At 42.1% G+C, this 15,200-nt stretch overlaps 1 protein-coding gene across 1 annotated transcript in view; it reads right to left on the bottom strand.

Moving 5' to 3' along the window:
• Positions 1 to 15,200, bottom strand: part of man1a1 (mannosidase, alpha, class 1A, member 1) — a 98,624-nt gene that overhangs the window by 46,887 nt on the left and 36,537 nt on the right. The window contains exons 3-4 of the mRNA XM_029496920.1: positions 7,042 to 7,157; positions 1,569 to 1,649 (exon numbers count right to left, since the gene is read on the bottom strand). Coding sequence (XP_029352780.1) covers positions 1,569 to 1,649; positions 7,042 to 7,157 — 197 coding nt within the window. The remainder of the gene's footprint in view (positions 1 to 1,568; positions 1,650 to 7,041; positions 7,158 to 15,200) is intronic.

Below are 15,200 nucleotides of genomic sequence, written 5' to 3'. Positions count from 1 at the left end.
TTCAGGGGCCCTGACCTGGACCTAGAGGAAAACCTCCTCTCAAGGTCCGGACAACAGATTGTCTCTCAGAGGAGAAATGATAAACAGTCACAGTCGGGCTTCACACCTGTTGAGAGTATCATCCGTTCAAACCAACAGTCAAATTTTCAATGCAGCCAACTGAGTTTTATCTTTTGAGCCTTAAAAATGATTTATTTTGCTTTCAGGCCTACAACGTTTGAAAATGTGCAGCATTGCATTGTTTGATAATCCTTTTGTTATTTAATGATAAATAAAAATCACTACTGCATTTAAATTGTGATGCCTTTTTCTGATGCCTTCTTATTTTAAGTTTTGTTACATAAAACAAAGAATTTCATGGGACCTTTAATGATTAATAATTAAGACCTGTTTGAATATGAATATTTAAAGTGTATAGGTATAAACGATGCTTAACTACCTAGAAGTCATTAACTAATGCTCAGATTTCTTCTTGCTTGGTCTCTTTTGAGTGTTATTGTCCTCACTGGTGTTATTATTGCCAGCTTTGTGCCACAGCTCCCACATCCACCTCTTGACAAATAAGAAATAATGTTGCTCTACATTTTGTGTGTTTGCTGAAGCGCTGAAATGCTCAATGAGTTTTTAAATGGGTTTTGTTACCAGAGAGCTCCCAATCTCACTCCTGCAGGCACTCACCCCCCCGACTACAAATAAAGAAACTCAGAGTCTCACAGTTTCGGTTTGGCTCACCTTTATGATGACTGTTTCGATAGCCTGCACATACGGGACAGAGTGTTTAAACCTGCATCTACGTATTAAAGGACAGATTAATGTCGGGGATGCAAATGAAGTCTGGAAAAACTGCTATGAACTCCGAGGCTCTTTGAGCTGAGCAGAAATGAAGTTTTGAGGTGGTTTTAAAAGCTTTTCTGCTTAGCTATCAATTCTTTTGTGAGGGTCTTATCTTTCATTAAGAGACTGAAGCGCATAATTAAAAGAGAGAAAGGGGAGGGGATACTGAGGAAGAGCGAGAAATCATTGCATTGGCAGAGCAGCACAGGACCTGATGTCATTTTCAGCCTCCCGCCACAGATGGATTCACACGAAACTCATACACACAGACACAGCAGGATAGGCACGACACTCTTGACACTTTGACCCCGAAAGAAAGTTTCTTGTATAACATTCCACAGTGACAGAAAGGTACCTGTTTGCTCTTAAAAAAACAAAAGAGCTCAACGTGAGCCATTTTGATTTAAAAAAATACCCTTCATTCTGCCGTTAGCATGAGCCGGAGTCCAGCCTGGATGGAAGGAACCCAGTCGAACTTCAAACCAGAACGTTCCCTGTCGCTCGCTAATTGGATACATTTATCTGTATCTGCTATTAAACTGCTTTTTTTTTTTTTTTTGCAGGACTTTGAGCGTATCAAAGCAGCGAGCCGCTCACTGATTGTCCACCATCATCATCTCTGGACCATCTGTTTGATCAATCACCCTGAAGAGCGACCAGCTACCAGCCGAGTCCCCTTCCACGTCTGATTCGCTGAGAGAAAACACCGCAGGAAGCTTGGAGATGTGAGTTACCTCTTTTCCAGACAGGTAGTAGGCGGACAGCAGCCCTCCAACGAACCGGATGTTCACCTCAAACACGGACACTTCGGCGTTCTGCGGCAGAGAGAAAAAGAAGCAGAAAAAAAAGATTAGAGCTGCATCTCTCCGGCTACTTACAGTGATTTAGGACGATGTAAAACTCTGCGGGTTTGTTTCTGGGCTCCTTGCTGGCTTGCGGGAGGATTAAGTCTGCAGGTCCAGACAGATATTTGCTTTCAACAGTTGAGGCTGAATATTTTTAAATATCGGATTATTCAAGCGGTTGAAGGTCTGGGGCCACACGTGTGATGTGTGCGCATTAGGTGGCTGCTTTTATCCCGAACTGTGTATTCTTCATTAATTATCACACAATCATTTCATGACTCTAAAACATTTTTAGCCCTGCTAGCGGAACAGATTCTGTCCGTCCATCGTTTTGGACTCAAATATCTCAACGTCTTCTGGATAGGTTGCTATGAAGATTATAAGGCGCTCTTTCTCTGCTCCTCTCCAGCAGCACAATGGATGAGCAAGCCATGTAACTCAGTGAATTATCTCATCAGCAGTTAAATGTGGATTGTGCTGCCTCCAAACACACGACTGTGAATAGTTTTCAGCAGAGAAAATGGGGAGACTAATTAAAATAAAAAAAGATTTTAAGTTTGCTAAGCCTCATTTGTCTCAGCAGAAAAACAATGAAGCTTCATCTCCCTCCTCTCTCTCTCTCTCTCCATGTCTTTACCAACAAATTCAGCAGTAAGAAGTTTTTGTGTTTGACTGACAGCTCTCATAAGTCACTGCTGTCTGACAGAGATAGGACAATAGATTCTGTCCTGTAAAAAACAAATTATATGTCAGCCAAAATATGTCCTGTCACTTTCCCGGCAAGTCTGAGTGACTGCTTGAGGAGACAGATTGTGCAGCTAATTCGTCCTAATTAAAATTTAATTATTTCCCCTACAACACGCAGGCAGATATAATGCAAAAAGAGCATATTATTCCTTCCTGCTGGATGCTGTCTATTAGCAGAGCAATTTTAATAAGCTAAAAGAGTGAAAGTGTTTTAAATAAGAAATGGTGTAAAGTAGCATTTTCACTTCCAAACACTGTATTCTGGAGTACACACTGACAGCAGTGTGGCGTGACGGCCTATAACAGCCAGCGCTGCTTTAAACTGTTGAACAATGACCTTCTCAGTCAGCAGTCGAGTGACGTTGTCTGGCTCCTGACGAGTTTGGCAGGCGTGGAAGTGACTTTCCTGATGTTGCAACATTTAATCCATTACAGAGAGCGCAGAAAAACTGACTGAGCAAGAAGTTTTTTCCCCCAACAGAGAGCGACTAAAGGGCTGAAGCAGGATGAGTCCACGTTCTGGACCCCTTTGGATTTTGCAAATGACCAGTTGTGTCATTTCCTCGTAGAGCTTACATTACAACCATAGTTTTTCATTAGAGGAAGTGTTGGGTTTCCTTTTTACCCATCATCCTCTTTATAGCTTAAAATTCTAAATTGTGTTTTAGGAACTTTTGAGCTCTGACAGTTGACGTCTTGGGATTGCTGTAAAACTCTCTTGCTTTAAATAGATTGAAAAGTGTTGCTTACCAGCTTGTGTAAGGAAAAAAAATGGCGGTGACCCATGTGGCTCCTGCAGTGAGACTGTGAGTAAAGTGTTGGAGCTATAATCATATTTTCTATAAGCAGCTAGCTAAAGCTATAATCATTTGTGCTGCTGCCAAAAAAAAAAAAAAAACCCTAAACATTGCATGAACAAGACAGCAGATAAAAACCGAAGTCATGTCAGTTATGGAGTTAACTTTAAACATACATTAACACTTGACTGAAAACAGAAAAGCAGTGCAAAGCTATGGCAAACATTTTTCTGTACGTGAGTGTGTAGAGACAGTTCACAGCCACCAGGTAGCTTTGTGCTTGGTTAGCAGCTGCTGTACTGATGTAGTCGTGTTGCACAAAGACATCACGTGCAGTGGATGTGGATTTCCTCCTCTCTAAATTTTCCCTGTCGTGGCAAAGATCATCCCCTCTGTATTCATGAATCAGCCAACAGCCTCCTGTACGAACTAGCCACCCTTTTCTTTAGGTCTCCAAAGTCAGCATGTCTGAATATGCTGATGTTTCTCAAAACTGAAGGTGACTCAGCCTTCACTTTAAAGTGTCCTCCAGCGATCACAGCTCCATTTACCTATGGGAACTTATTTCCTGTATTACTCACTTAAAAGTCACGAGGTAAGAAAAGCCGTCTCCTGCACCCTTTTGTCGATATCAAAAGTGTGAAATATGAGACTTTTTTAGAGAATTTTTTTAACTTTCAAAAATAAGTGAAGAAAGGAAAGTTATAAAAATCTGATTTCAGTTCAAAGTGGAAGGGAGGTGTTATGTTAACAGTCCACCAGCGTCTTTCCATTTAAATATACAAACAAAGGCTGGAGAGTTTGAGGTAGCAGAGCGGTTCAGAAATGGATGGACGGAGCAGTTTGACTGGCAGGACGACAGCTGCTGCGGATTTTTACCCAAACAGGGGCACTCTGACAAAGCCCCAACAGAAACACCCCAGCTCTACAATCAGAGAGCAGTCAGGAGGATTAAAGCGGCTGTGAGAGCCTAATTAACAGCAGCACTCAATGTTTACGTCATGCTGGCACTGTAGGTAGTTTGGTCTCAGTGTCAGATCTACGTAACCGATGTGTGTCTGTAAACGCCGTCACATCCAGTCACACCACGAAAGGAAAGACAAAGAAGCTCTTTTTCAGTTCCTCCCTAATGAGAAATTCTTTACACCGATATTATAATGAGGATGTTTCTACAATTGAGTCAAACTTCAAAGGAAAGGAGCAAAGTGTGGTGTGTGTGTGTGTGTGTGTGTGTTTCACAGACATAGCTGTGTGATCCTGTGTCATTAAGCTCATCGGAAAAAAGCACAGCACTCTTTCAGGAATTAGAACACAAAAATTTCCTTCCACTTCACATGAAATCATCCGCCACATAGATGATGCAGATCCAAGTTTGATTTACGGCTCAAGATATTTAACTTCCATGAGTCATATCATGAAACCATTATTATTATTATATATATACACACACACACACACACACTGCTCTTAATTACAGGCTATTTCATGACTGGTAATTACAGATAAAAAGGTTGGGACTCCAAGTGCTAATTTGCAGCTTTCAATTAATTTAAGATGATCTGTGTACGAGCTGTGTTTGTTTGTGTGAGTAAATCTGAACCGTATTGGGAAGCTTAGATTCTTCTGCCCATTTACAAGCAGATAATAAACACAGTGAGTTTGTGCTCTCACATCAATAGACTGTTTTTGGCTCTTTTCTGGGTTTTAGTGATAGTAAAATAGAGGATGGGTCAAAGTCGATACACTCGTTTCCCGTCCTTCGCATCTTCTGGAAATGGACAATGTTTTACTTGATTCCAACTTCAAGATATGAACATTTTCTTGTGACGTGCATTTTTTCAGTGAGCAACACAATCTCAGCTGGCTCAGTCTGATTACAGAGATCTGATGTGAAGTAAGTACATCTTTAAAGAAGCATTAACTGTGTCGGGACCCCTTTCCAGCAAAAGCTATCAGAAGCCCTGTGAATTGTTTCTAAACATGTAATCTTCCAGGCATCAGACAGTTTCATTATGTTTTATATCGTGTCATTAAGGATACATTCTCCACATAAAATATTAACAGCCAGCAGTTTTCATCTTATTATGTTTATTATATCAGAGCTTGATTAGACTAATCATCATGTGCAGTGAAAAAACAAAGAAGGCACGATCACCTGAGTCATGTTTCTCTGTCGACTCCTTCGTTTTGTGAAAATACATTTTTTAATAGATTGTTCTGGTGCATTCCAAAACACACACACACATACAGTACATACATCAATGACTCATCTTTAAAAGGCGGATGACTGAGTGCAGCAACATCAAGGCTGATTTTCATCACACACACTGCCTTTAACATCGAAGTTAAGGCTGCTATCAAAAGACGTGTGCGTTGCGATTCACATACTCTGACCTACATGGAGTGAAACTGACTCAGACATCTCACTGCTCGTTCTTTTATGCCTATATAAAGTTTATTTTGAGACTCCTCCATACATCGGGTCACTTATATAAAGAGTAGAAAGTGTTCAGATGAAAAACAATGTAATTGTGTATTTACTATTATAAACTATTAGGGTGGTGAGGTGCTTTTTCTGTGTGGCATAAAAGTGATCAGACAGTAAAATATCAATACTTCAGTCAGATCTGCCACATTTAGTCCAACAGACTGATTTCCTACTGTAATCTCTGCTTCACTTACTATTGACAGAAAACAACTAGATCTGTTTTTCTGTTTTAAACTGCTTCCCTCAAACGTCATCTAATCCGGAGGCAAATTGAATTTTCCCCTCCTTGTGTGTCCGTCAGCAACATTTCTTGAAACGTTACAGGCGGATTTAGCTTGAAGCTCAGCAGACAGGTGGTGGTCCAGATTTGGGATTACTCTCATGATTTCACAGAAAACTGCTGGAATTGTACATGTCTTTCAAGAGCTGCAGTGGAGGGCCTGCAAGTCGGGCTAATGAGCTGAATCTCTCAAACCTGGATGGTCAAATATAAATGCACAGCAGCTCCACAAGCTCTGACTTAATGGATATTTTCACACAGAAGGTGGATTTCAAATGATGGCCGAGGGCATGGCCAGACAAGTAAAGGTCAGTCGCTAATCAAGGCCAGGTATAATATCAAAAAGGTCTCGTGGTAAATCCAGTTTCCATTTCCACAGGCCATCCCTGAGTTTCTGTTTTAGGTTTGACTTTGTATCGATTGGATGACTCAAATCAAAAAGGAGCTGGTCCGAATACCTGAGATGGTACTTGCTGTTTCCTGACCTTTCAGCCACGTCTTTTTGTCTTCCTTGATCAGCAGAGCTGCTCAGATGTCAGATTGAAAGTCCATACTTGTTTGAATTAATGGAAGCTAAATCATCTCTAAACAAATAAGCCGCTTCATCTTCTGAGAAAGGCCATTAGATGCAGAAGAAAGCTAAAGTTGGACGCACAAACACGTCTTTGTTTTGAAATCAAATTTTCTACGAACCCCGATGGCCTCAGGTCTTATTTAGCTTGCTGTTTGCTTGAAGTGGTACCACAGCTGCCTTTATTGTTCCCCACTGTTAGTACTTTGTGCAGTTTCCTGTTTACACCACTGCACAGCCGTTTCAGCTGTATATAGACACAGATTTTTTATTGATACGGCCCTAAATTGCTAATCTGGACTGAGACAGATTAAAGTGGACATGCTCTAATGTCTGCAGAGTCATTTGTATGTCCTTATCTGTTGTTGTCCACATATCTCGATTGTGTCTGTGTAAACTAGGATCTTCTAAGATCCAGGTTTGATTCACCTGTCGAATGAATCATCACAAAGGGGCAAAAACACGTCTGCTTTACTTACCACGTTAAAGTCCAGGTTCTTCTCTACCCATTCAGTGGCAACGTCGAATTCTTCAAACATTTCCATGATGTAGAGGGTATCCAGAGCATCCACGATCGTGGCTCCTTTTATACTTCCTGCAAAGACACAGAACATGAACTTCCTGTTGTGTCTTCAATAATGCCTTTTACATATAATTTGCTGGGAAAAAAACTGAATTGAAAAAAAAAACAAACAAAAAAACAATAAAAAGTTCTCTGAATGAGCTGAAACCCCCCATGGAGTTAATTGAGATGTTAAAAGCTCATTAGTTAGAATACAATTCTCTTCATGAATGACAACAGGTGTCGGAAGCGATCTCTCCAAAAAGAGCACTGAATAAACAGCAGACGTGAGGAGTGATGTTGGGAGGTTGAATAAATTATTTTTGCTTGACAGATGGTGAGAGGCAGCGATTATCAGCACTAATAAAACGTCGGGAGTGCTGCTCATCTCTGGTGATTAGCCTCGTAGCAGGGGGCAAGACTCACAGACACACAAAGCATCATTTCAGTGCTGCCGTTATAAAAAAAAAAAAAAAAAAAAAAAAAAAAAAAAAAAAAAACCCGCTCTTAAACCCAGCAACACCTTAGACTGCGTTTATGTTCAAGAACTCGGCACACCATTGCACATGCAGCACAAGGCAGCTCTGCAAAGCTTTTAGTCCTCACATCCTTGTTCTCAAACACAGGACCTCATCTGTCTGAGCCGAGCAGCGACGCTGAAGTGAAACAGAAAATGCAAAAAGACAACAGGAGGATGGGAAGGTGAGAGGGGGAGTCGGGGAGAGGAGGGGCATTGCAAAAAGTAAGAAAATATGAATATATATCACAATCAGGAGACCAACCTTCAGAGAGAGGGCAAGAACAAACAGGGGAAAGAAAAACAAAGAGAAAAGGAAATGCATTCAGCCAGAAAAAAAAAATAGAAAGAGGCCACAAAGCGATATGAGGATGAAAGGTCAATAAGATGCTGGATTGTTATTGTCTGAATCCTTTGGTAAGCGGTGGGAGGATTCAGCAGCAGCTAAAAGCTTTCCTTTAAACACAATGCTGTTGTCCATCAAAAGTAGTACAAAGCGCCACGATTTCTTAAAATCATTAAAATCAAGTCCGACAATTCTGTAAACTGCTGCTCCGGACGGATGATTGTGATTATTGATACGATGGTGTTTAACCTGATTCTGGGATTGACCCTGTGTAGATGTTACAGCTGACTATAGATGCCACATTATCCAACTGTTCAGAGGCAATTAGCTTAGCTTAGCTTAGCATTACAACTCCAAGCCTGAAAAAGAATTAAGAGGCAGTTACATGCCGTGAGGTTGCCAGATTTGATGCCTATATAAACGATATCCAAACAACTGTATCTGGCAACACATGCTATGTGTGTGGATTCAGACAGGACCGGGCTAGCTTTCGATCTTAAGGCTCAGCTAATTGCCACAGAGATAAGGGAAGGGTATTGATCTCACCTTGAACTAATGCTTTAATGGAAACGAAGTATAAGTGAAGTCAGATGGTATTGACGAGGAAATTGCCATTAAAAAGGATTTAATGAGTGAATCTGGCCTTGATCATACTGCATCATATTAATCATATCAGCTGACCAAAAGCAGCCGACTAACTGCTTTTATTGGACATCTAATGTTCCCCCCAGCCGCCAGAGACCTGCAGAGACCAGAGATCATGTACATCCAGTCACATGTCCTTCCTGTTTTTCATCCTTCTCACATTTTCGCTCCATTGAACCCCCAAAGGCGACAACGAGACAACAAGACACTTCGCTCCTGTCCATTGTCTTGTCATTGGGCTTCCTTCCCCCTCACTGCTCTTCCTGAATCAGTGTGTGTGTGAGAGAGAGACACACAGATGGTGAAATAGTGACCAGAATACTAAATTATTATATAGAAACCAAATCACACTCATCTATTCTGTACTTACATATTTCCACTAAAAGGTTTATTAACTTTAGCTTTCATTTTGGAAAACTACAAACTTTCTTGCTGCTAAACTTCTAAACTAATCTGTTAACAATTGATTTAATTAAGCATTTCACCATTAACAGGAAATACATTTGTGATGATTCTCTGTTCTCAGTATCCCCTTATTTTCCCAGTTGGCTCCAACTATTGAAATTCACAAATGAAGCTGTCAAGTACAATTTTGGTTACTGTATCTGAGTGAGGAGGCGGCAACGTGTGATTCAGTTGATGGCACACGTAAAAGAAAGCGTTACTTTGGTTGGAGTGGATATGTTGAGAGCTGACACAATTAGAGGAATAAGCCATAATTAGCTAGTTGATTAGTTGAGAAGAAAAAAAATCATCTCTGACAATTTTTGCAATTAATGAACTTGTTCAAACAGACGTGACAAACATTCACAAGCTCTGTTTCAGCTCTTCCCCTCCGAGGGGTTCGTTACCGTCAACGGTCACATACGACAATAAATCAGTATTTTTCAAACCACTTGAAGGCTCCACATGAAGCTCCACAAAATATTTTTCACAGTTTTCGTCATCTAGTGGATCAAACTATTGTTCACAATATGAAACACAGGATGAATTGGCAGTAAATGTATTCATTAGTGGTTGCAGAACATTGTTTTGCTTTCGCATCTTCTTGGTAATTGCGCCTCATTTATCCTTCCCGCCCATTCATCTATTACAAAAAATTCTCAAAATCATCAGCGTCTCCATGAAGCACAGAGATGACGGATTGGAGCTTTCGCTGAAGAGACAGCTTGTCCAGAGCCACGAAGACAAGGGGGTACCAAGAATCTGCTAAAATCAGCTTGTTACCAGATCTGGGATTCATATCTGCGTCCAGATGGAAAGGTTGTAAAAACTGAGACAGGAATAAACCGGGAGCCAAGTCCGGTGATCTTGGAGATGATGTGTGTGTGCTGCTGAGGATCTTGTTTCTGTTAGCGGCTGCGAGCATGGGGAGGTAGCAGATGGCTCAGCAGAGGGCAGCGTCTATGATGCTTCAAGAAAGCCAGAGTGGCAGCGGAGGAGGAGGAGGAGAGGCTCTGAAACGCTTCTGTGAAGACTGAGCAGTAGGGGAGGACGAGACTTCTGATTTCTGCTGTAGGTGGTTGGTTTGTCATAGCGGGAGAATTCTTCCAGTTCTCTTTCGAAGACCAGACACCGACGAGCCTCGCCTGCTTCTAGAGCGGCCGCAGATCACTGACCCGATGTTCATTAGTCCCTCGGCTTCTTTTAAAAGCCTAAATGAAAAACTTTCTAAATGACACGCCCATCCCAGGCCCGGGGGGACACAAAGGGGACGCAGGACAAAAACAGCTTTTTTGTCTTTATCTTCCTGTTTGAATGACCGACCCCCATGAAGGACAATACAGGGGCTTTTTGCATGTCTGTACCTGAGGACCCCACCCAGCCCGCACACTTTATCTCACTCTTTTCAAACTCATGTTAGCCTGTAAGACTTCTGCATGCAGTGATAAGGTCTAAAGGCTGCTAGCTGCCGTCTACTGAAGCTGTATTTACGTTGTTGCGGGACGCTCTCCGATTGCAGCTGGAGGAAAAACTTGCTTGAACGGAGTCAGTTGAAGAATCCTGACCAGTTTTTGTCTGATGCTGAAATGAGGTGACTTTTTAATGCGCAACATTTGCCAGCTGAGATAAAAGAACAGCTTCCTCAGTATGAGCCAGCCATTTGATTTGTTCTTTGTGCTAATCTGTTGTCGTACATATGATGATTTGTCATCTTGGCTTCAGCTTCACGGTTGCGGTTCTTCTTACATTCTTTCGTAAGTGTCGCTCACAGATCGTAAATTTATCAACCTGGCTAAAAAGCTCCACATATTGAACCTCCCTCCTTCTACTATGTGTCTGCACACATTCATCCTTTGAAGCTGCTACTTCAGCTCGTGGTTATCACATAACTAATTAATCTAACTAGTCGCATGGCAGTGAAGAAAATTTGTAAACATGTCAACAACAAATCAAACCGCGCAGGATGACGGCAGGATAGCACTGCCTGCTGTGATGCTTTAGGAATTAAAGAAGAAGAGGATGATGCTCCTCCGTTCTTTTAAAAACATAACGCCTGAAGAAGAAGATGGGACGGAGAGAAATGGGTGCAGAAATGAAAAGTGAAAGAGCTGCTGTCCTGAGAAGACAGGGATCATTACCTTTCTGTTCCTGTACAGAGAATCAGGAGACCAGATGGGGGAGAGAGGCAGGAAAATGTGAGACTGGAGAAGAAGTCATTAACAAAAACTTTCAATCCCTCAGTTCCTGTGTGCCTTGAAACCTCTTCCTACAGACACCTGGCTCAGTTTTAAAACCAAAACACACAGTTTTTGGGGCTCATAAACTTCTGAGTAACGCGGGCAGGAGGTGGAAATGATCTTGAAAAGATTTTTTTAAAAAACAAAAATATAGTATAGTAGTGCAGTCAAAACCTTCGACTGACTTTGAAGTCCAACGTTCAATTTTCTTCAGGTCTTATGGCCTTTTCTGAGCAGACAGAGCTGCTCATTTGTCCTGGAGATGGTGTAGTTGGCATTAAATGACAGAAGCACTACTGAGAAAGAACAAGAACAAAAAAAAAGTGGCTGAGAAGTTGGGAGACAGCAAGGCCCTTCACTCACCACAGTGGCAGAGAAAACCTGGGCTTTACAATGACTTGTCAATGCCACTAAAACACAACCTGAGAGTTTCTAAACTAAAATGGCCCAGCACCTTTTGAAAATACTCTATTTGGAGCCCGAAAACTTCTGAGCTATGCAGACCGGAGGTGAAAATATAAGAAAAGCGATGAGTTTTAAAAACAAAACGTACGAGTGTGGATGTAGCCCAAGACTCCTGCATCTATCATCATTTATCTTCATTCAGTTCATCTTTTTCTTTCCTCTCGCTCTGTTTTGTCTTTTGTGTCATTTTCCTTCCTCTATCAGAAAATGAGAGAAGAGTGAATTGATGGATGGATTTCTGTAAAAAGCTGCTATTGTGGTGCTGTAGAGGATCGACAGCGCGAATATCAGCTGGTGTGTTAAAATACAAAGCTGGCCAATAACTGACTGCTGTGTGTGTGTTTGGCTGTTCAGAACAACACATGCAATCAGGCGGCTGAGACAGTGCTAATCCGCGATGCCGCGGCGCTGGAGGAGTCTGCTGCGTGATTGCTGCTGCCGCTCCGTTGTGTTGAAAGAAGTCAAAATGAAAACAATAATCTCCACTCACTCAGTCTTTAGTCTTAGCTGAAAGGTACATATTGCGTCTTGCATCTATGAACAGTAGGTGGAATCACAATTTAACCGTGTGTGTGTGTTTGTCTGTTATTGTGGAGAAAACAGGGATTAAGCAATAAGCCTGCAGTGATCCGTTTAAATCTCTTCCCCATCTGCATGCATCTTATTTTGGAGGAACACACCGTGATGTGTATATGTTGCAAAGTTTTACATTTTTTACACTCTGCCAAAGAGGTTATCTTCTCAACAACATCTCTTTTTTATCAGCTGGATGATGATTTGTTTGGCGCTGAACTTGTTCTTCGGTCATTTATAACCGCTGTAGCTTTGTACGTATGAATATATCAGTGCCATGACAACACGATCTTGGTTGATTGGTGCCTCTGTGATGGACTCTCCTGGTATGAGCTGGCACCGGCTCCAGCCCAGACCCCTCATGGATAAGCTGTCTAGACAGTGGATGGATGGGAAACATGAAATTATTTTTTTTTATTAATTTTTTTTGACTGAATCATTACAAGCTGAAGAAAAGTGAGTAAGAAGACATTAAAACCAGATTAAGGCAGATAAAGCCATAAAAATCTCCAATTAAAGCAGCGGTCAGAATATAACATTATTATATACAGAGGAACTAAAGCTTCTGCACTGAGTTTCATCACCTTCATTGCATCATGGTTAAACTATAATTATCATGTGCTCCACTTTTCTGTGAAAGGCTTTTGAAATTTTATTTGATCGCCTCTTCTATGACGCTGTTACATTTTAAAAGACAAAGTAATAGAAATTCCAGGCGTGACTTTATTTGCTTTGGGGAGAAGAGGCAAACAACGATAAATGTCATGTGGATTACATCACGCGCACAATATAGACACAAAGCGTGACCTCAACATTCAGCTGTGCCCTCCAGCTGTGGGTCACACTGAGCTCCTTGCTGAGGCCTCTCTGTTTTCCTTATTCAGAGCACTCCTCTGTGCTCGCTGTGGAACCTTCCATGGATGTCATCTCACCCTGCAACAGCCCCGTCTTTCCCGTCTCACCTCCCAGAGTCCCGGATCAGCTGCTGCAGAGATGAATCAATGCTTGTCCAGGGGAGGGTGAAGATGTCAGGGAGCTGCAGCTTAGCTTCCTGGCTGATGCTCGATACAGCTCAGCAGGTATTTCAGTATTAATTCATGCATCAAAAACACAAGTTCCTCCATTAACCTGTATTCACACAAAGCACACAGACAACTGACTGAGCCGCACACCTTCTTTCTCAAGACTGATCCATGGAAGCTAGTGATTTTAACAGCAAACGAACACAGGGTGATAATTATGACTTAAACACATCAGCACCTGATACAGGTGAACCAATCCAACCAATACAATCCAGTACAGCTTTAGTGTCACGACTTCTCCTACTGCACACATAGAACAGAGGGAGGAAAAAAAACTGGCAGGGCAGCAAACTCAACCGCTTCCCAGCTTTACAGGTGGAGATAATTGAATATTGGCATTACAGCTTGACTCAGGAGCTTCATCTTAAAAATAGAAGCTGCAGCCTTAAAAAGACTGAGCAAAAGTGTGATTGATATTTAAAAAACCTGAAGGCTGTTTCGTTTTATGGAAATGAATAAAAATTAAAAAAAATACATAGCCTTCAGAATTTTTGTCCTCAGGACAGAAAAAGGTCCCAATGTGTTGCATCTCACAACATTAACTCAATGTAATCCTTAATCCGAGCGTCTGATCCAGGTCTCAACATTTAGCCCCAAATTCCACCTCCACGCTGAGTCTACGCTTCACTCCCACAAGAGGTGAGGAGAAGTGATGGCTAAGCCTTCGGCTAATCATGTTATTGTAGGCAGAAAGCACGCATCTGCACACCACACACATCCCCAAAGTACATTAACCTCTTGGCCTCTGCTGCCAGATACTCAGGCATCAACACTTTTTGTCAAGGTTACAATGAAAGGCATTACCTTGTGTGTGTGTGTGTGTGTGTGTGTGTGTGTGTGTGTGTGTGTGTGTGTAAACAGTGATACAAAAAGGAGGACAATACACCAAAGTACAAAAGGTTCAGTTTTGGAGAGTTTAGCTATTAATTTAGTTTGTGGGAACTTTCTGAGACCAGACGCACTTTGAGGAGTGTGTTTGTGTGTAGTACAGTAGTTGCGCGGCGCTGCAGCAGTGCGATGCCCAAAGCTTTGGAGGTTTGGGGTTAAAAGCCTGGGCGCAGGAGTGTTGTTCAGAGCGTGGAGATGATTAATTAATGTGGATGCAGTCTCAAGGTTCTTTAACAGCAGCTCGGGAGATGAGTGCTTACAACAGAGGGCTGAAGGTGTGTGTGTGTGTGTGTGTGTGTGTGTGTGTGTGTGTGTGTCTTTTTGCAGATTCATGTGATGGATACTCCCACCTCAGCAGCTGCAGTGCTCCCTTATTTGTGTCCCACCCACCACAGTGCAGAGTTTGATTTACATCATTTCAGACACAACCAAATCCAACCCCCTCCGCCTCCTCTCTCACATCCAAAGACACACACACACACACACACACACACAACACAAGAACCTGATGCAAGGCCAGAGCAGAATTACTCCATCCATTTCAATCACAGAGATTGAATATCTGATTCAGAGACACACACAATGCCGTGTGGGAGCTGAGGCTGCACCCCAGGACTCAGTGTCATATTATATAACCAACTAAATGACTTGTCTGGAAATAGAAAGACACCAAAAAACATACGCCTGCTTGACTGGTGGAAGATAACAATATTTTTAACCCCTGCCAGCGACAGCGCTGGGCTCCGAGACTGGAAGAGGACAGGAAACGGAGCCAGATTCAGTGTGACACTTTGATGGCGTTCTGACCAAGGAGATCCGAGCTGAGCGTTCACGGACATGCAGCACGCCGACACCTGTGGCCGGTGAAACGCTGACCGG

Source organism: Echeneis naucrates, chromosome 24 (assembly GCF_900963305.1).
Source record: "Echeneis naucrates chromosome 24, fEcheNa1.1, whole genome shotgun sequence".
In the NCBI taxonomy this organism is placed as follows: Eukaryota; Metazoa; Chordata; class Actinopteri; order Carangiformes; family Echeneidae; genus Echeneis; species Echeneis naucrates.
This window is presented reverse-complemented; position numbering and strand designations above follow the sequence as displayed.